Source organism: Mus caroli, unplaced genomic scaffold, assembly GCF_978045245.1.
Source record: "Mus caroli unplaced genomic scaffold, Mus_caroli_1 scaffold_6, whole genome shotgun sequence".
Taxonomy (NCBI): Eukaryota; Metazoa; Chordata; class Mammalia; order Rodentia; family Muridae; genus Mus; species Mus caroli.
The window spans coordinates 44096844-44117866 of NW_028227261.1; the positions used below are offsets into that span (position 1 = coordinate 44096844).

Consider the following 21023-nt stretch of genomic DNA (forward strand, 5'->3'; position numbering starts at 1 on the left):
TTTCTTTATAATTAAAAAAAAAATCACAAGGTAGAAATGCAACCAAGTAAACAAACTAGGGCAGGAGGGAAATAGTCTTCCTCACACATTCCTTTGGCCGGAAATACACCAAGTTCCACCTTCCTGTTTCACTTGAAGGAATCTGGGGCCATGACTTTTGGAAATTGACTCAGGTTCTGTCAACTCAATGTGGCCACTACTGCCCAATAAGACACACTATCCCACCAGAAGAATCAAAGGAACCCAACTGTAGAAGCTAAGGAGAGATGCAGGGCAGGTGGTGGCACACACCTTTAATGCCAGCACTTCTGCCTTGAGTTCCAACCTTGTCATCCCAGGTGGATATCTGAGTTCGAGGCCAGCCTGGTCTATAGAGGGGGTCCCAGGATAGCCATGGCTACTCAAAGAAATCCTGTCTAGAACACCCCCACTCCTGAAAAAAAAGAAAGGAAATAAAGAAAAAGAAAAGAAAGAAGGAAAGAAAGAAAAAAGAAAGCATGGGAGAGACCATTAGTACCTAGACAGAAAGCCGCCTTCAGAATCATCTCCAACCAAACAGAATTCTGGGAATGTGAACAATAGCTCTAACCGAGGTTCTGGGGAAGATCCTCAGTTATTGGAGAAGCAGCTTAGTTCAATAGCAAACATCTTCAGATGATTTAAAGGGACCAATAGAGGATTCTGTTTACTCAGAAAACACTCTTACTCCTTCTTTTGTGTATGTACCTAATGAATTTTAATAAACTGGTACTTTTTGAAAGTGTTGCTTGTGTTATGATACAATTTCTTACTTTGTCCTTTGAATCAGGCTCTTCAACCTAAGGAATTGTGTTTTAAGTACCTTGGCATATTCTTAAGATTCTCTGCTACACAGAAAACCTTCCAGCTTTACATAGGTGTTTAAATGAAATAATTATGATGTAATTATCTCCAATATCTCCTAGTGACTTGAATCAACAAGAATGAGTACCATGGATAACCGAGGGTGAACTACTTCTACACATACTCTGAGATTATATGGCTAGATTCAGAGCCACTGTAAGAGTCCACTTATCTTCCAGGAAAGACAATATATTTACTTATCTATTTCCTTATTTATTGAGAGACCTTTTGGGAGTTGGTTCTCTCCTTTGGGTTATCGCTTATTTGGGTTTAAAGCAAGATCTCTCCTTTTTGATGTTATGATGCAGACTTCAGGCCAGATGGCCCTTGAGCTTCTGGCTCACTCTCCTCTCCCCCTCCCATCGTTTCCTAGGAGCTGTGTCTGTGTCTGCTGCCAGCTCTAGCTCCTTAGGCAAGACATTACTCAACCTTTTCTGAGCACTTTCCATTCATGAGTGTTCGAGGTACCAGAGCCACTCCAGGGACTCAACACCATCCCAGTCAGTGTAATTAAGTACACAAAAATCCTGCTTCCCTCAGCTTTGCTCTAAAAAACATGCTTCCGTGTTGTATCCACTTCTAATTTCCTTCTGCCTTATATGCTAAAGATGATTAACACCATCATTTATGTGTGTGTGTGTGTGTGTGTGTGTGTGTGAGAGAGAGAGAGAGAGAGAGAGAGAGAGAGAGAGAGACCACATCACTCTGGCCAAAATACTTGTCAGTTAGGGGATGTCCTAGTCAGGTTTCTGTTGCTGTGCTAAAACATTCTTACTAAAAGCAGTTTGTGTAGGCAAGGACTAATTTGACTTACAGGTAGTCCATAACTAAGGGATGCCAAGGCAGGAACTCAAGGCAGAAGTCTGGATAAGGAAACTGAAGCAGAGACCATGAGGAATGTTGCTTAGTAGCTCACTTCCAGACTCAGGTCCAGCTATACTTCTTACATAGTCCACGACCAGTTACCTAAGGATTATACTGTCTAGGGTAGCCTGAGCTCTCCTACAACAATCTGTAATCAAAACAGTGACCCACAGACATGTCAACAGGCTAATTGCATCTGTGGGATGCAATTCCTCAGTTGAGGGTCCTTCTTCCCAAGTATGTCTAGGTTTGTGTCAAGTTGACAAAACCTATGACAAGAGATGAAGGACTGATGTTGGGTTCATGACTGCAGATGGGTTCTGTTCACTATAGTGGGAAAGGCAAGAGGGAGGGATTTAGATTATGGTGGGAACATGTGGTAGAGGCTATCACATGGTGGATCAGGAAGTTCAACACCCAATAGGAACTGTGGGTTGGGTATAAGCTTCAATGGCTTGCCTCCAATGACCAACCTCTACTATTTAGGCATTGTCTTATAAAGTTTCCAGAACCTTTCTGAACAGCACTATCAGCTGGAGATGAAGCATTTCAAACAGTCTATAGCAAACAGTAGATAGGGAAGAGTGATTTACAAAACCCCCTTTCAGGTAGTATCCTGATTCCTCTCCACACAGTTCTGAATTAGGGATCATTATTAGAGTCCAGTAACACACACACAGTACTAAAACAAGGACTTGAACCCAGGTCCCAGTCTGTCACAGTCCTTTTGTCCCCAACATATGCATTAAGTTATACAAAGTGCTCTTTGCAGTCTCCCCACTCAATTAACAAGCACCAGGGAGGCAGTGGTGCAGTGGATTAGTCTCTGAGAAATGCACAGAGCCCATGGGTGTCCTCATGCTAGTGACACACTTTCACTTCTTGGACGTTTTGTATCACTTAGGCCCCAGCTGCCTAACGGTATAAAAGTAAACATATCTGTTATTTTGTTTTTTAAAAAACAGGATCTTCTGAAGCCCAAGCTGACCTCAAACTCACTGTGTTGGCTAGCTGCTGCTTCTTCTTTTTTTTCTTGTCATATTGACACAAGCTAGAGTCAAAGTACTCAAAGTACTGGGATGACTGGTGTGGGCCACCATGCCTAGCTGGCAAGTGAACATATCTTAACAAGAACTGGCTGAATGCCAATCACAAACTTTCCTTACCTCAGGAAATGAGCTGATCCATTTAACATGTAGACGAGTCCTGCTGTGCAACCAGTTTCTATCATTTCATTCCTCCACACTGCCTGATTTCCTCAATCTACTGATAAGGACTTTTAAAAGTTATGCCTTTGCATTAAATCACACAGTCACTTTACAGAGAGAGGGGAGAACACTACTGTAGAAAATTCTTGTCTATATATACCACAGTGAGCACACACTCGTTCACAATGGATTATTAAATTCATTATTACAAAGGATTATTGGATTTACTGAAATACAGGGTCTCAGAGTGGCACCCCACTGTACCTATTCAACCTTGAGCTTTTGTTTATAGTTCATCAAATTAAAAAAGGAGTTTCAAGAACTATAGATCAAAGTTTTCCACCAGCGTCTAAAAGTACCTCCCCCCCCCCACAAAAAGGTAGTTAACAATTGCTGACATTTATTGAGCTTTTTATGTATTTTATCTCTAATCCTTATAGCAACTCTGCGAGGCAGAGGAATTTTATTTTTATGGAACAGAAAGAAGAGGCACAGGAGGTTATGTTAATGCCAAAGCAAGCAGGAGAGCCAGGCTTAGAACCTAGAAGCATTTGTCCAAAGCCCTTGCCCTTTCCAAAATGCCACACTTACTTTATTGGCATTGCATAAAGAAAAGTGCGAGTCCACAAGAAGATGGAAGGTGGTTTGCCAGAAACATGCCGGAGACTGCAAGGTTCCAGCAACCAAATAAAGAAGCAGATTAGGGATTGTGTAACCTGAAAGACTATTTGAAACAAAAGAGAGAATGAACAAACTGATAGCCACTGACATAGCCCATTTTCTGGATGCAACCCTGTACCACAGCTTGCAACGTTATTAGGCTCCCAGTACCCATTTCTTTACAAAGATAAGCTCAAATAAGTCAGGGAAGCTGATTATTAGCACCTTCCAGATACCAGTCACAGATCATCTTGGAAAAGTTGCGTGGTCCAAGGCTTGTCCGTGTTAAGTCAAAGAATGTAAAATGATTTGAGACTGCTCCTCAGAGCTGTTACAGGAACCTTGGCCCTTAAGGGATCTTTCTCCTTCACCGGAAGGTTTTTTCCTAGAGAAGGCTTTACAGGCCACACGCAACACTAGTTATCTCTACCACACATTTAGTATTATATTAAAAAAAAATGAGAACAACTCTCTACATCAAGAATTAATGGAATTTTATTATAGAACAAAATAGAGGAGCAGAGAGAGAGATCCTCCGATGGTAAAAATAACAGTTCGTGTTGTGGTCCCGACAGGCTACTCTGATGCTTTACAGCCCTGCGAAAAGTGCTTTTCCTACTCCATAACAACACTGGTGATGGCATGAGGCTCATGCCATCATGCTGAGTCTCAGTGAATCCACCTGCCTTCTTCGAAGTAGGAAGTCCAAATTCAGAATAAGACACTGACCTCAGTGCCCAGTGCCCTGAAGGCCCCCTGCCCAGACACAGCCATGTCTGGTGTAGTCTATTTGGATGACACCATCACCTGAAATGCATACACCACACACACAAAAAATGCAAAGGCCTTATGAAAAAAAATTTAAAGTTTATTGCAAATTGTATTTTGCTTCCCTTCGTTCTTCATTTTTACAAGATTTGTTGATATCCATGATTTTCTCACAGATGTACTTGTTGACTTTGGAGAGTCTCTGTGCAATTTCCGTTTCATCCACCGTTTCTTGTGCTATTCTGTCATATAAACACTCTAGACAGAAGGAAGAGACAGGAAGGTCAAAGATTAATGATGAATTTGAGAACAAGTCTTTTAAGAAGAGAGAGGATATGCCTCCCGACACACTTCCAAATAACACTTCATATTATCTTACATGGTTATTTAACTAAAGTCCTACCATAAAGTATAGTTAATCACTATAGATATATACTTAAAAAACAATAATAAAATTCAGGTGTGGTGGTACATATCATTAATCCTAGCACTCAGGAGGCAAAGGCAGTTGGATCTCTGTGAGTCAGAGGCCAGCCTGGTCTAAATAACGAGTTCAGGCCAGCCAGAGCTACATAATGAGACCCTCTTTAAAATTATTGAAGATGATAAGCCCACAACCCAGCTTACCATTCTTCTAACACCCCTGGAAGCTGAGTTCTCCGTATTACCTGTCTTCATCAATGGTAACCACTCTCCTAATTTTCCTTTTGCTTATATAAAAAAATAAAATTTCTTAATGTTATCATGTGGATTTATGTCCCAAACACTTTCTTTTCCTGTCTTTGGCTTTTTAATAAACGTGCCCATCTGTCTATCGGTCTGACTTGTTGATTTTACTTAGTGGGACACACAATATGGCAGTATACAGCTGCAGGTCACCCGGTGAAGGTCGCCCACCTTCACTGATGATGAGTACTCTACTATCCTATTTTAAACTGTGTGTCTGAATGTCCATGGATACTTGGTTTTGCAATTGCAAACAGCCTTGCCAATATTTGCGGGTATTTATCCAAGAAACTCTCCAGTTCCCAGCATAGGCATGGCAATGCTGTACATTCAGGAGTGTGCTACTCAGCTTTACTAGGTAAAGTTTACCTGGTAAACTATGCTGTGCTGACTGCCATTCCAAGTGGTAATGCATGCAGTAAGTACTGGTTGCCCTGGAACTTCAACCTGTCACATCCTTAAGACTTTTGTGTTTGAAGGAGTCATTCTTACTAGTGACTACTAATGAGGCTTAGGACAGCTACTCTCTGAGAGATCCTACTATGTGCTCTGGTGAGGCAGAGCCAGCCTGGACAAGGCCTGACTAGAGCCTGATTTTTAGTGGGTCTTCCAGCCTGGAGACTTGGTACAAATTATTACCCTAGAAACTCTTAAGTAGCTTTTATAAAGATGTCAAGAAGTATGTGGGGTAAACATAAGTAAGCCCCTTTCAAGCAATAAAAATTATAATATCCATGTGGGATTGTTACAATTATTTTATATTTAATTATTAATTTCCCAGAGCTTAGTGCAGTGAATGATAAAGGAGCTTATATACATACTACATAAATATATGTTGAATGAATGAATGAATGAATGAATGAAAGGCTTTCCAGGGAAGACTGATATAAAAATTCTAGATATAACAAGTAGGGAAATAAGTCAGTTGGGAAAATTCTTGCTTTAAATCAGGAAGCCATGAGTCCCATCCCTAGAACTCATACAAAAATAGCCAGGCATGATGGCGTATGCTTGTCATTCAAGCACTTGGTGGAGACAAGTAGATTGCTGGGGCTCATTGACTAGCTAGCCCAGAGTAATTTTCAGGCCAGTGAAGAGACCTATCTTAAAAAATAGGGTAAATGGCACCAGAGAAACACACACACACACACACACACACACACACACACACACACACACGATTATATTCTAGACACAACGGGACATGGTATGGGTAGTGTGTATAACCATGGGAGAAACTACAGCTTCTTTGGTCTTGAGTTTCCTCACGTAGAAAAACAAGTGACAGTCCAACTATAAGGAATCATGATGGATGACCAGAGCCTTGCCAACCCACAGAGGTGATACAGGATGGCCGCTAAGGCTAACTTGTGCTAAGCCTTCCAATCACATAGGAGCAGGCTGGGGGCTAGAGTGAAGGGGCAGTTCAGGTCAGAATCCATCGCTGCTTCCCCACTTCCTGCCTCTCTAAGTATGGGTAGGGCCCACCTCCTCTTGCCATCCATGCTGCAGGAGTGTGAGCCACAAGTGTACATTCTCTGGGCTGCTTCTTCCTCTCCACGGAGAGAAGTTTTACACAAATGTGCCTTACCTGGCCTTCATTGCCTCCTGAACACCCTGAGTGAGTATCATCACTTGACTGATAAGATGGACATCAGGGTCTTCTGCTCTTTCTACCTATAATCCCTTCCCTTACAAAGCACCCACAAGGCAAGTCTCCTTGTTCTCTCTTCCCAGAAGATCCTGGCTCCAATTTTCATCTTCCTAAATCCTGCTCATTCTCTTGTGCTAATAACTATCCAGAGGAGTTAAGAGGCTGAAGTCTACCCAGTGCTCTGTTCCCATGCCTGTGGAGTTTCCTATGGAAGTATAAATGGTGATCTGATAAAATCCAATCATTCCCCCACTTCCCTACGTCAGGACCATATTAACAGTCGAGCAACCTTGCTTGGACCTAATCTAAATCAGGGAGAAGTCTGTCAAGAAATGTTCAGGCTCAAATATGGCTCTAATCCCAGGAGCCTCTTGGAAAGACCTAGGATACTTGTCTATATCCAGTGGTGTCTCAAATCAGACAACCGAGGAAGTTCTGTCTCTCCAGTGGTCTTCAACATGATAAAAGAGGAGAGAGAGGCAAATGACAAGAGGGAGGTGTGATGCACCCCCCCCCCAGAAGAAGAACAAAGAGAAGGGCACACACTGAGGAATGTGTTCAGGAAGGCCCCCACAGAATTCCAATCAGCTTCATTTCCTGGGATAGTAGCTCTGAATGGCCCCTCAGGTTGATTAAAAGGCTTTTGTTAGACTCTAACTTATTAATCACCTGCAGTTGCTGGGAATGTGTCCCTCTGCGAGGGAGCATTTGAGATTATTGCTTAATTAACAAGGTTTATAACAGCGCTAATGTGTCCCATTAAAAAAGTTATAAAAATTAACCAGAACGCCAATGCTGTGGCTCATTTAGAAAGCTCGGATACTCTGCAAAAGGTCATTTGCCCTTAATAAGATTTAACTGTCACTTTGGAGCTTGTCATCAGAGCAAGGCCAGCTCTGTCCTCTAGCTTTCATCCTTGCAAGGCAGCATCAGAGCTTTCCAATGGTTCTGCTATCTGGTAGGGGACAATTTTAACATCAAAGGGAACATCCCCTCAGTGCTGTGAGTCTGAAGACTTCTGCCACTTTAATATGCCCAATGTGACAGAGGATGCTCACATCACACAAAATAAATACAAACAATCCTGGTCCTGCCAAACAGCTTGCCGTGTGGACCCAGCCAAATACAAGCTGGAATCATTCTAATCATTAGGCTAAAAATGGTGACTGTGGGCTGGTATGGCACAGGCACTTTAAGCTCGTCTGGCTGCAGTGAAAAAGTAAAACATCAATCTCGTATTTCAGTACAAAAGGCTTCTGCTGACACCTGAAGCCTGAAACCCCAGTCTGGCTTGCCTCATTTTGCCATAGCTAAGGGTCCAGGTATCCTCCAGGAAAGAAGAGCTGAGCTAGGTTTTGGGTGCTCTGAGTCTCATGGTAGAAGCACAGAGCCACACTAAGAGGTCAAAGAGAATTTCTTGAAGGATAAGATCTTAAGCAGATCTGCTGTAAGCAGCAGTAGCTGGTCCAACAGAATAGGTAGAGAGGCTGTGGCTATTCCAGGCATAAGGAATAATGCTTGCAAATCCCCTGAGGGGAGAGCAAATGAGGCTTGCTCAGTTCATTCTGCTAATAACTAAAAACTACAGCTAGAGATATAGCCAGCAGCCAGACTGGATGTGCCTGTATAACATGCTAAGAGGTTCACCCTCTAAACATGGGGACTCTGAATCGAATAGGGTGAGCGGGTGAGTGGTGGTAAGGGGACCTATATAATTTCTGAGAGGTCATTCTGGTTACATAATCAGAAGAATGATCTGGAGGCTTCAGGAAAGAAAGCACACGGCTAGGCCTGAGTTATGAGAGTAGAGTGGATCTGGAAAGACAGAAAGGGTTTAAGAGGTATTTAGAAACAGGAAGGCTGGAGAGGCAGGAGTACGGAAATGGGAGGGAGATGTACCTGTCTGGTTGTGCTATTCATTAAGACAGGGAACACAGAAGGGCAGAAGGCTGCCTGGGAAAGGCCAATACTCTTAAGTGCTTATTCTCCATAAGCCGGGAACAAGACGCTCATAAAGCCGAGCTTCTCATGTGAGATGAGGGAGAAAGATAAGCACAGAATAAGTAAGACATGCTATGCAGAGCCTTTGGCAGGGGCAGTGTGATACAAAGCAGTGGAGGCAGGAGGATGACTAGGAGTTTGTGACCAGCCTGGGCTACCGAAGAAGAACCTTTCTCAAAACACAAAGACAAACATAAAGCACATAGGCTTTCAGCCAAGAAAACAAAAGCTGGGAAGGGATCAGTAAACAGCTACAGTGACTGGAAAGGGCACAAGGCAGTGAATGGGGAGTCGGTCACAGATTCAGAATAGAGGCACACACTCAGCAGGTTAAGTTCATACTGAAACACAACGGTTATCTGAGGGAACCTGGGACCTGCTGCTGAGTTACATTCTGACAAGTGTGACAGAACTGGCAGTTCACACCTCCTGGGCAAAGCAGGGATGCCTTCCCAAGAAAGACCTTTCCAGGGTGGCCCCTTGAAATAAAGCTGCACCATTTCAGACAGCAGCCGGCTAAAGGTTACCTCTTATTATCTAAAAATAAGTGGCTGCCTTCCTCATGAAGTTATTACGAAGCTCCACAAAGCTTCACAAATTAATCATGAACTAGTCAGGAGGGGAGATACCTGTGTTATGTAGGAAAAGGCTGCAGACCAGAGTGAGATATGGGTTTGAATCCAGACTCTTGAAACCTCAGAGTTGTGACCTTAGCTTAGCTGCATAGTCGCTAGCATTTTGCCACCTTGACCTCAAGAGCATTCAACCTAACGAGTCAGTCTCTACTGCCCGGGTTCCAACCTTAGTCTGGGACAGTGTTAGCACTCCATGATCTCCCTTAGGGGTCGCCCCTCTAACTAATGGCCTCTGGGGCCCCTGCAAACTCAAGCTGCATACTATGGCTTTCACTTCCCTATAAGACTGGCTGTTACCCACCGCTGACCTCCTTCTCAGCTGTGCTGTCAGCCATTTCTCTGTTGAGCTGCTTTACCTGAGTGTGCTGGTCTCTGCCCTGGAGTGGACTCTGCCTGACCTACCATACCTCTGACCTTCACTGCCTTTTCCTGTGTAACGCAGCTGGAACGCCATATGTTCCAACAGGCCTCCTCCCCAACAGAGCTGACACAGCCCTTTGTCTCTTCATATATTGTATGAAACTCAGAGAACCCAAAGCTGCCCGACTGTGTCACAGATGTATTTGGTCCCAGAATGTGCTGAACTTTAGGACCTGCTCAAACTAGACATTCACCTGACTGATCACTGAGTCTTACTTTCTTCATCAAAATACGGCAGACCTGACCATTTAGAGAACAGTGATTAGGGACAGACTACAAAGCCACCCTTAGTTTCCTGTTATAGCCTAGGAAAAAGGACCTACTACTCCCATGGCCCAGTTTCCTATCTATGAAAAGCTTAATAGCAGTCAGCAGTATGGCTGTTGCTGGGAGAGTAAGTTGCTATACTTAAGTGTTTAAGACAGGCATCATTTTATGTAATGGGATACGAGTACTCAGAATGATTTCATTCTGCTCCATCTACTACACTCCTTACTTTGTACTGACTATATAGTTCTAGTGTTCTTATATTTATTTTCATCATGAGACTGAGTTCCTTGTAAATGCGCAGTGTCTTGTCCCTTGTGTTCTCGACCTCCAGGGGAGAGTCTAGTGGGGGGATGGGGGGTGTCTTGAGAAAGAAGAGACTATGAAGGAAAGAAGGAGGAAGGAAAAAGGGACTAAAGGAAGGAACAAGGGAGCAGAGAAGTGAGGGAAGAAGGAAGGAGAGAGGAGGAGAGGGAAGCTGGGTAAGGAGTATGGGATATAGCCATATCTCTGGGTGACAAGTGACTCCCTGACTTTCTGTTTGCCTTCTCCAACACCAGAAAGGAAGCTTCGTCAAAGGCTCCTCATCTTATCGACTGCTCTAGACATGGCTAATAAGAAGTTTCCTCAGCCTCAGCCTTTACCACTCTCTAGACACATTCCTTTCCTGGGTGCACTCCTGCCTCCTGAAGTACCTCTCCTCCTTACTCACCCTGCCTCTGCATCTGATGAGCATCAAAAGGCTCCTCCATTCAGCAGCCCTTCTCCCTGGGACCCAGCACAACCCTTTTGAATGCTATACCCTCCAGTCACATTTGTGCCGCTATCCACATTCATTTGTCCTTTCTAGTGTCAGATCTCTAGTGACAGCTTACAATGTCTGCCTCTATGTTCCTATGTCGCACACAGGGGCTGGCATACAGGGGCTTCATTAAGCATTCACCAAACTGAATCCTGTAAAACACATTGCTGACAGAATAAAGGACAGGCCGTCCGGCACTGTGTTCCCACTGGGTAAGCTACCTCTGACGATGCTGAGCTTGTGAGGAGAGAGGGGTGGCTTTGGGATTGCATCCTTCTTTTTTTTTGTGGCAACTCCTGTGACACTTCTGTTTTTCAGAACATCTGTTCCCCAGATCATGACTGCCAAGTTCTTCGTGTACTTAGAATCTCCTTGGGTAACTTGTAGCTGGTGCCATTTCTCCTCGTCAACCCAAATCCCGCTTCCCAGATGGACCTGAAAAGGTAAGAACATCACACCTGTTTAGTCCGACAGGAAGGCAGCTGGAGGCCACTTCTGTCCTTTAAAACACTGCTTCTTCAGTGTAAGGGGTTTGGACCACACATGCAACAGCCACCTTACTCGCAGAATCCCTGTGACGTACCAGGCCTTACTTACTCTAAAGCCTCGACTTCAGTGTCTTAAACAGAAGGTGCTATGATAATTAACACTGTCATTTCTGATGGGAAAACTTCTGTTAGATGAAGTCACTCATTTTTGAGTGGCAGAGCTGGGGTTCTAAACTGTTATTAGACGGCTGCTCTGAGCCTGACTTACACTCGGGACACACGTGTTTTTATGTGTTGTACTGTAGGAAGACCAGCTACTCTTCTCTCTGCAGATTCTGAGGCATACCTCTTACTCACATGGTGGAGGTTGCATGGAGGACTTTCCCAGCGGTAATGACCACTGGTACCTAGGCCTCCTCCCCAAGATTCTGACATATTTAGTCTAGGTGTGGCCTAGACATCATGACGGTTTAGCTCCCAAGATAATTCCAATTCAGAGCTAATTTATAAAACCCCTGCCAGCTGGCAGGAGCAGAGCAGCTGTTGGCTCTGCAGCCAGCAGGAGTGTAAGTGTGTGAGCCCTTCCCAAGCTCAGACTGCAGCTTCCTTTACGAAGTGGGAGACTTGGATTCCATCTCAAAGTTCATCCTTCTGGCTCAGAACACCTAGGATTTTAAGAAATTAAATACAACTACAATATCTGGTTGATTTTGGTAGCATACACACCAGAATACAATCTCATACTCCCTAGAAGAGACACAGTAAGGGTGATGGTGAGAGCCAATAAATCACGCTACCCTCTCCGCTTCCAGAATGTTTAGCAATGAGCTACATCTTTAAAGTTTGTCTCTGCTTTTTGGCCATTGACAACTTGCAAAATAATACTTAATGTCCATCATTAAAAAAAAAAAAGTTTTGACCTTGATATTCAGGTTGAGTTTCTGCTGCCCTTGTAGAAGGCAGAAATGGTTTCTGTGGGATGGAGAGGAGGAGCCTGCTAATGAGCTGACCTTTCAAAGGGGTGTGAGAAGGCTCTGACAAAGGCTCTTGCTTTCATAAAGACTTGTTGATCATTGCTAAGGCATGGTCAGGAGGCTTCTTGGAGAAGGCCTCAGTCTAAAGATGGCATGCACATATGCACACACAAATTGATGGCAGAATGTAAGAACTCAAGAACTCAAGCTCAAGAAATGGTTAAAGATCCTTCTGCCAAAGATTGGCTTGGGAAGAAAGATGGATCCAGAGAAGGGCAGCCAGGCCAGCCAGGCCAGCCAGTAATACTTGCTTCATCAATTATTGAGGTTTTCTAACTATGAAATCAAAACAACCAGGCAACTCACTTCCGTTGCTAAGAAAATGTTCTATACGCTACATCTAGCTTCACCTTCTTTTGCTCAAAAGATCATTCAGCCCACTGTGGGAGGCCAGATAACCAGACCTACCTGGTCTCTCTGTGCTGAACACTTCAGTACTGTAAATCAGTTTGTTCTGCTCAGAAAGATAAGCAGCCCTGGGGTGAAATGTGCTGCCCTGAACTGGCTTAGCGACCAGAGCCCAAGGTCAAATGTGGCCTTCTGCTCTGTTCACTTCTGAACTGCGGGTGGACAGTCTGTACCAGGTGAACAGGCATGCTGAGTGCACGATCTCTGATGAACCTGTGTCCTTCCCTTGATAACACAGCCAGCCACACAAGCTGAGAAAGGAGGGAGACAAGAGACTTTGCTCTAGACTAGATTCTGAAAGAGGAAATAAAGACATATGCAGGATGTCTCCTGCATCAGCCTTTTGACTGCTAGGACCATAAGTCTGCACTACACCACCTGGCTTAATTTATTACTCTGGGGGAAAGATGAAGCCATGTGAGCCAGTGTTCTAGAAGGAAAAAAGGAGCCATATTTTTGAGTTTCTTTAACAAGCTCAACTTCCTTAATGCTCATAAGAGAAGCAGGTAGAATCTGCTGTTATCATTTTACACATGTGGGCACAAATTTGGGGGACTCAATTATTTTCCCCAAGACATACAATCAGTCAATTTAAAAATCAGAATTCAAGCCCCAAATCTGTATAGCCTAGTTTATGCTGTCCTGGCCTGCCCTGATGTAGCCTGAGTGTCATAGGGTGTGGGGGTGGGGTGCTGATGAGGTTGAAAATTGCACACCTAACACAGCAATCCTCCGTTATTATAGGTTTCCCTTTGAGTCTTCTGCACCTGCAGGCCACATCCTGTGCTAGTTCCCAGTACAGTATTCCACGGGCAGATGGAAACTGGATAAAGCCCGTCTGACTGGCTTTCTTGTTAGTGGCTGCTCCGTCCTGCCCAGCTCACCCTGTAATCACTGACATCCGCTTTCCCCCTTTGACTAGATGACCTCAGCAGCTCAGCAGTCTCCAATTCTGTTTTCATGCCAAGATAACCTTTTGGAATTTTGAATGGCTTCCTATTTCTTATCACATTAGACCTGACCTCCTCAGCCTGGCTCCATTCAATCACTAAAACACTAACTCCATTCCTCTATAAAGGCTTTGAACACACCTGCCTCCTTCCAGTGTGGAACAGGAGGAGGATGGGCTCTGAGCTGTCAGTCTTGGGTGTGGATCCTGTCTCTTCTGTCAGCTTTAACATAGACCAGCCGCTAGATTTCTCTGAGCTTCACTTTTCTCAACCACACAGATCATCCTCCCTCTCACAGAGGGGTAATCAGGTTCTAAATGAGATGAACTGAATGTGAGAACTAAAGCTAGAGGCTGCTACGCCCTCAAACCTCCTTTTCATATTAGCATCCCTGCCCTTAGGAAAGAAAGGGATGTCTTTAGGATGGCAGAGTCACGTCATCTTAAGCTACACAGCTTGCCACACACAGGCCATGGTCCAGGAAATGTTGCTTAGCTGCTACAGGGTTGTTCCAGCCCTTGTAAAGTACCAGCTTACCTACAGCCATTTACTTCCTGACTCAGTCCGACCTGTCCTGGCACATCCCAGGGGGGAGAGATCAAGGCTCTACCCCTTCTACCTCCTGCATAGTGATCAAGACCAGTCTAAAGCAATATTAAACATATGGGCATATTTAATATATCTTCATGGCTTTGGTTTCACCTCTGATGAGCAGCTTTTCCTTAAGAGAACAAAATAGTTTCTGGCATCCACCGAGTTCAATGCCAGTGCCACAGAATAGACAGAAACAGTCCTTCGGCTCAGGAAGATCCACCGCAGGTCCATGCTGAGCAACTGAGACAAGGCTTCTTGAGCTCAGCATTCATGGCTACAGAGTGTAATGTGGAGTTCCCCGGGGCACAGCTAAACAGACTCAGTCCTGGCCTAGGAACTAGGGGATCTGGCTTTCAGTTCCCACGCACCTCTAACCTGTCCCATGGAGCAGATGGTCTCATGCTCTATGTACATTTTCAAGACTTGTTACTTAGCGCATAGAAATAAGCTACACTGTTTGATGGTCTTTGAAGTTGTGTAATGAGATTTTTTTTTCTTAATAAAAACCATCTTAGATAACCAATGGACTTCATCAGAAAGTGATCTATACAGCAATAAGTCCCATTTACGCAAACCACGGTAACATTTGATCAAACAGTTAGCTTTCCTTATCAGGGAGGTTATAAAAATATGACATCTGGTAGGATGGACTTCAAGAACTACTTTGTGAAGTATTTTATAGGACAAAACTCATTTCTGGTAGCAAATGGATCAGATTCCGGTGTCCCAGGCCTTGCAGATATTGGGTCTTCTGCTCACACAGGAGAAGGAAGGGTCAGGTGAGACAGTAGAGCCAGGAACAATAAGGGCAGCAATTAGGATTAGCAAGTGACACCTGCTGCCCCGAGGAGCCACTGTGCATTTCCAGGGTCTGCTTCCTTTCCTTCTGGTCACAGTCCTTTGCCTGACTACAAATCAGTCTCAAAGAAAAGCTTGGTGAGGGTTGGAGCAGTGACTAGGAGGAAGCAAAAGAGGTGTGGCTTAACGTGTGTGTTTAAAATTAAACAAGGTTTCAGAGACCTATTTTCTTGGAAAAGAATGCTACTTTTGTAGCAGAGCTCAGAAGCTGCCTGGCAGCTTTCAAAGCAAGAGAGAAACAGATTTCTCTTGGAAGCTACTTAAGAAAAATTCTTCAGTCACTCCACAATCTGGTCCTGACTAAAAGGAATTCAAGAGACCCAGAATGGTTCTGCCATTCTAACTTCAACCTGGGAGGTTTACCAAACTTAGATACACACTTCTACTCCCAAACGGCCTATGGAAAGCATCCATCCAGTCTGCTTCTTACAGATAAGGACTCAGAGGCCCAGGAAGGCCAAGAACTGGCCTGATGTCACACAGGAAGTACAGAAGTAGAGCTGTGCTATGAGCTAAGGCTCAGGCTTCTAACCCCCACTCCTCTGCAAAGCTGACTGGGAAAGCCTGCTGAGTGAATGAAGACCAGGCCTATACCTTGCCTCATCAAGTCCTGGCCGTGCAGAGAAGGTGGCACTCAGTGACAGATGCAGAGTCTAGCAGCACATCCAAGAGAGTCCTGGAGATAAACATGCTTCTTTTCCTCATCTAGACAATATTTTCTTAGGTTCAGGGCAGACAGTTGTGGAATGTATCTAAACAAAGCATGTCAAAGAACCTTTCCTTTTCACTAGGGAATGATATCAGAGACCACCCAAAGCTTGAGGCAAGATAAACAAGCTGACACAGATGACTCAGGTGCCAAGGAGAGGCAAGTCTGAAATGTGTATGGTAGTGGCAGAGAGTCTAACACTAAAGCTGGATGCTTCCTGGACAAAGGGCTCTGACAGACTTCTCCTTACCACCAGGGCTTATGAGGTCTTTCATGATCTGTTTTCAGGCGTCAGGAGAGAAAATATGAGGAGTGATGTGTATCCCTGGAGTGGGCCAGTGCGTTGGGGACAAGGAGTATGGCTCATTTACCCATCTATGCCCATGACAGAGCTGAGAGCTAAGAAGATCTACTTTGTAAACGCTGAATGAACATACACTGAGTTGCTATCTATAAATGGGTAATTCACTTTGAGTTAACCTTATGCATTCTAGGTACCCGATTTTATAGGAAGTGAGGAAGAATATCAAACAATCAAATGAATTACTTTTTTAAAAAATCTTTTTCATAAATAAACTATTTTAAAATTCCAGGTTAGTTTCAGTTATTTTGACTCAACATTTTTATTTAGAGAGGAACAAGGGGAAGTCCCAGGAAACCTATGCTACTATGCAATAAATTCCACAGTCACCAGGGGCTAGGCTGGGAGGCTGCCTGGCTAGCCACACAGGGTTTCAGAAGGTCCTCACTGTGCTTTCCACCTTTCCTTTGACTAGCAAGCACCTGGGGGAATGGGTATTGAGCTGAAAACACTACCTTGCCATTGTCTAGGATATACTTGTCCATGACAGGCGCAGGAGCGGGGTAATAGGACGACGTATTTGCTTCCTCACTGAAAGTGCTCCGTAACTCCGGCTCGGGCTCGAGACATTCTGACTTTACTTTTTCCAAGTCAATGGCGGGACCTAGGCAGTTAAGAAAAGAGATCTGTCTAGAACTCCAAGGAAAATAAAAGGCAAATATTCTTAACTATGCATCTATCAGCATATAGTGGCACTAGAAAAAAAAACTAGCTTATTTTTGTTCTTTATGCTACACTTAAACCCAGACTCCAATGCACTATGAGGCATGAATGTCACAAGGAGGAATGAGAGGGTTAACTAGGCTTTAGTCATTAAGGATGATTAAGGGACATCTTCTAGGATATCAGCATTTATGCAGAATGGCAGGAGACTCAACTGCCTGCACAGGAACTAGGGTCTGTTCAGACTTCTAGAAAAGGATGGCAGTTAACTAGAATATGCAAACTGTGGGCTTGCCAACAAACTCATCTCTGGAGCTTATGAGGGAGAGGGCCATGTGGACCAAGGGAGACGAGGAAAGCTTTGGGGAGGGATGAAAAGGATTGCCCCTTCTTGAGACATAGGGTCTGAGCAAGGAGATTTCAACCAAGACATTAAAATACAACACAGAGCAAGCTACTGATTGCCTGATACAGCGATCACTCACTTTTTATTTTAATGCAATCAACACAAATTATGTGAGATTTAAATAGTGAGAGGAAGCTGGGGAAACCGTTGCTGTTTTGTTTCTAGGGTGACTTTTTTCTCTACTAGCTTTTAAAATGACAGAGTATTTTTTTTCCCTTTTTAATCATCTATTGTGTCTTGATTACAAAGGAACAGAGAAAATGGGTAAATAAGGCCAAATGACTCGATTAACTTGTCTGCGAGAAGCAACTTCAAAAGTCTATAGTTTCATATTCTGGCCTTGACTAAAATCAAAGCGCTGTATGTTGCTGTGTGCTTAGCTTAAGTATGTGATGAAATAGGGGTGTGACTTCTTATCCTGGCCATATGGACAACTGGGAACAAAGCTCTTTATTTACTAAATGCTTGCAACTCTATGCTCAATTGCCATATCCTCTATTTTGCCTGATGGAGGGAATGTCTCTGTGAGCTTGTTAGTAGAAACCCTTATGACAGGGCTTTCCAGAATAAGAGTATCATCTCTGAATTGCTGGCAGCTAGCAGTTGCTGACTGCAAGAGAAACTGTCTGTAGTCTCCAAAGATTTAGGCATGAGATTTGCACAAAGCTGACCACAAAATGGATAGTAGTCAGAATGGCACAGATAGAAGAACATACAACATCTTGATATGGATTGAGCCCCATCCCTGGCTCTGCTGTGTTATAGTTTTGTGACTATAAGTGAATGAGCTGCAGATGAAGAAGTAGGTTGAGTGAAGGACAGATAGCATCCTTATCTTCCTGACAGCATCTTCTATGTGTGCCCTAGACAAGGTCCAGGCCAAGCTCTTTATCTTTCTCCTTATGTATAAAACCTGATAGGTGTTCTCTAAACATTTGCTAAAGAAGAAAGGATCATAACAAAGACTGCATCCAAAGTCTCCAAAGCAAGCACATGCCAACGTTTCCCCTCTGCAGGTGTGAATTTCAACAAATGAATAAGTAAAACAATTGGTCTTTCTTCAGTTCTAGAAAATGTAATTATTCTACTTTCTCATAAAGACAGGCTGAGGTGTCTGCTTTCTCATCCTGCTCTGATGTTCAGGGGCAGAAAAGAGAAATGGATGAGAAGGCCATTGCATCCACAGCTTAGACCATCTTTACAAAGTTTTTGAAACCTCTTTTCCTTCTAAGAGAAAAGACTGTTAGGCAAAGGCTTATGACCCTGATCCCAGCACTCAGGCTTGGGAGGATCAGGTGTTCAAAGCTAGCCTCATCTGGATAGCAAGTTGCAGATCAGCCTGGACTACATAAGACCTTGCCTTAAACAAGAACTACAATGGCTCAATGGCTGCCAAAGATAACTTCCACATGACCATGACCTTGTTCCTCCTTGCTTACCACCCCCAGCATGGCCCAGGACAACTAGCCTTCTCTATGTCTAGAATTCAGATTGTCCCCTTGTACATAATGTTGTCCTAGGCCTCTGTGCCACTAAATGAATGTTGAAGACTGCCTTTCTTTTTGTCTGGTCCCCCATCAGGTAGCTTCTTTCTGATGCCTTGCTTCTAGGTAGTAGTCTCTATGTTATTCCTGGTGAGCTGTGTGTGCAGACAGCTACCCCCTACCTGTTTTCAGGGTTACACTGTGATGCTCTTCAAGAACACAGTTTTACTCACACTGCACCTGTAGAGCCTGGGGTACCTGGTACATGGAAGGCTCTTAGTAAATTCTCTATGACATGAGAGGGCACAGACGGCTGGAAGGGGGTAGGTGTCTGATGAGTATGGGCAAAGATTCTAAAGTCCCCGATGCTAAGTACGGTGTTGAGGGAAGAAGTGTGGGTAGGAAGGAATGTCTGTAAACCTTTTGTAAAGTCCAAGAAATAGAAATCAGGACTAGATTAACATCAGAAACAGCTACTTAGAATAGAAAGGACTGGGAGCTATGATTATAAACAAATGACTCTATCTATATTGGCAGAAACTAGAAGAACAGGAGTTGAGCATCCTCTCTTTGGCTCCATGTCTTGTTAGTCCAGGCTCCTGAGACTGATTTCTAGTTAAGTAGCATCCTCCACCCTCCACACAGACACCATTTCTTTGGCCACAGTGGCTGTGCTTCTATTGTCCTTTCTGTCCAATTGTCCAAACTCCAATGGTGGCGCAAGGCCTAACTCAGATGACACTTCTTCCGTAAGACCCTGATCCTCCAAAGAGAGGCAGTTCTCCCCTCCTGGGTTTGAATGTGCTGTGGGAGAATGGTGACCTCAGTCGAAGTGTTCTACCCTCCTCTATACCCTTCTTAACATCATCCCTACTCCATAGATGCATCAGGTGCCTCACCTAGACTGTGAAGTGAGCAGAGGCAGGGACTGGACTGTCTCTCTGTGTCAGAGACCATTGGGTACCAGGTCAAATTCTTACCTCAAGACTTAATTTACTTACTTAACCTAGACTCACATGAAGGAAGGAATGACAACATGGCAGATTGAAAACTAAATGAGTAAAACATATATATCTACACACACACTCACACACACTCTCTCTCACACACACACACACAGAGCGAGAGAAAGAGAGAGATACACAGACACAGACAGACAGACACACACATGGAGACATATAAATACTTATGTATATATGGAGACATTTATAAATTTATATGTATATGTATGATGTATATAAATGGAACAAGAGACAGACAGACAGACAGACAGAAAGACATATATGGGGCAGGGGAGTACCTAAGAGTATGGCACAGAGTCGGGACTCAGTAAATTAGCACCCAGTGTCTAATCCCACACATCTACTTGTATGCTTATTTTTGACTCTGCTAAATTGGTCTGATTTTTGCCCCTCATACTTAGCTCAAGACCCTGTAGAGGAGACTTTGTAAACCACTTGCACCCCCTTTCCTAAGCCCAGACTCATCCCTCCAGGGACCAGCAGAGCTCTGTCAAACATGGAGGCTACTGGCTCTCAGGGAAAAGTCTTTCCTATCAGCCTGAGTCAGAGTCATTCAACACTGGTAGCAGTCCTCTGCAGCAGCCTCTTCCCTCTGGCACACTGTCCATCCACAGAGTACCAATCAGGGCCACAGCCTGAGCAAGGGAAAGGGTTTGAGCAGACTGGGTGTGACTCCAAGATAAAAGATCTTAAGAACGTCACTTCATCTCTGAACTCAGCTTTCCTATTTACAAAAGGCACTATGAGTCTTGAATGACAGGACCAAAGGAAGGCACAGGACAGAGGCTCAGAACATGGCAGATGAATGGGGAAATGAGTCAGTCACTAAGGGACATGTTCAGTATTACAGAATCAGGAAAGAAAAGGACAAAATCCAACAAAACCGACCACCAACAAAAAGCCTTATGTTGTTTCCTTGGAGAGCAGAGGGAGGGAGAGCCTCTAGTGCTTTTAATTTAAGATGTTGGGGGTGGGGGTGGGGGAGAGAAGGGTCACTTCATTGTAAATTTTAGTCGGCTCCACTCCCAATGTTGGTAATTTACATCTCATTACAACAAATGCTTCAGATTGCTGTTTTGCTTTTTAAAATTTCTGAGGCATTGTTCTGCCTCAAACACATGTGACCAAATTAGCCACAATAATAAGCACTTGCGCTGGG

At 44.0% G+C, this 21023-nt stretch overlaps 1 protein-coding gene across 10 annotated transcripts in view; it reads right to left on the bottom strand.

The window, feature by feature from the left end:
* Positions 1–21023, bottom strand: part of LOC110293190 (AGBL carboxypeptidase 4) — a 1191022-nt gene that overhangs the window by 192016 nt on the left and 977983 nt on the right. For 6 of the 10 annotated variants that reach the window (XM_085839085.1, XM_021161011.2, XM_085839084.1 and 3 more), the window contains 3 exons: positions 16745–16893; positions 11109–11322; positions 4153–4640 (listed from right to left, as the gene is read on the bottom strand). The exons of the other annotated variants lie outside the window; for them this stretch is intronic. In XM_085839085.1, the coding sequence (XP_085695211.1) occupies positions 4483–4640; positions 11109–11322; positions 16745–16893 (521 nt within the window). In that variant the 3' untranslated portion in view covers positions 4153–4482. Of the gene's footprint in view, positions 1–4152; positions 4641–11108; positions 11323–16744; positions 16894–21023 lie in introns of those variants that run through there. 10 annotated transcript variants of the gene reach the window in all.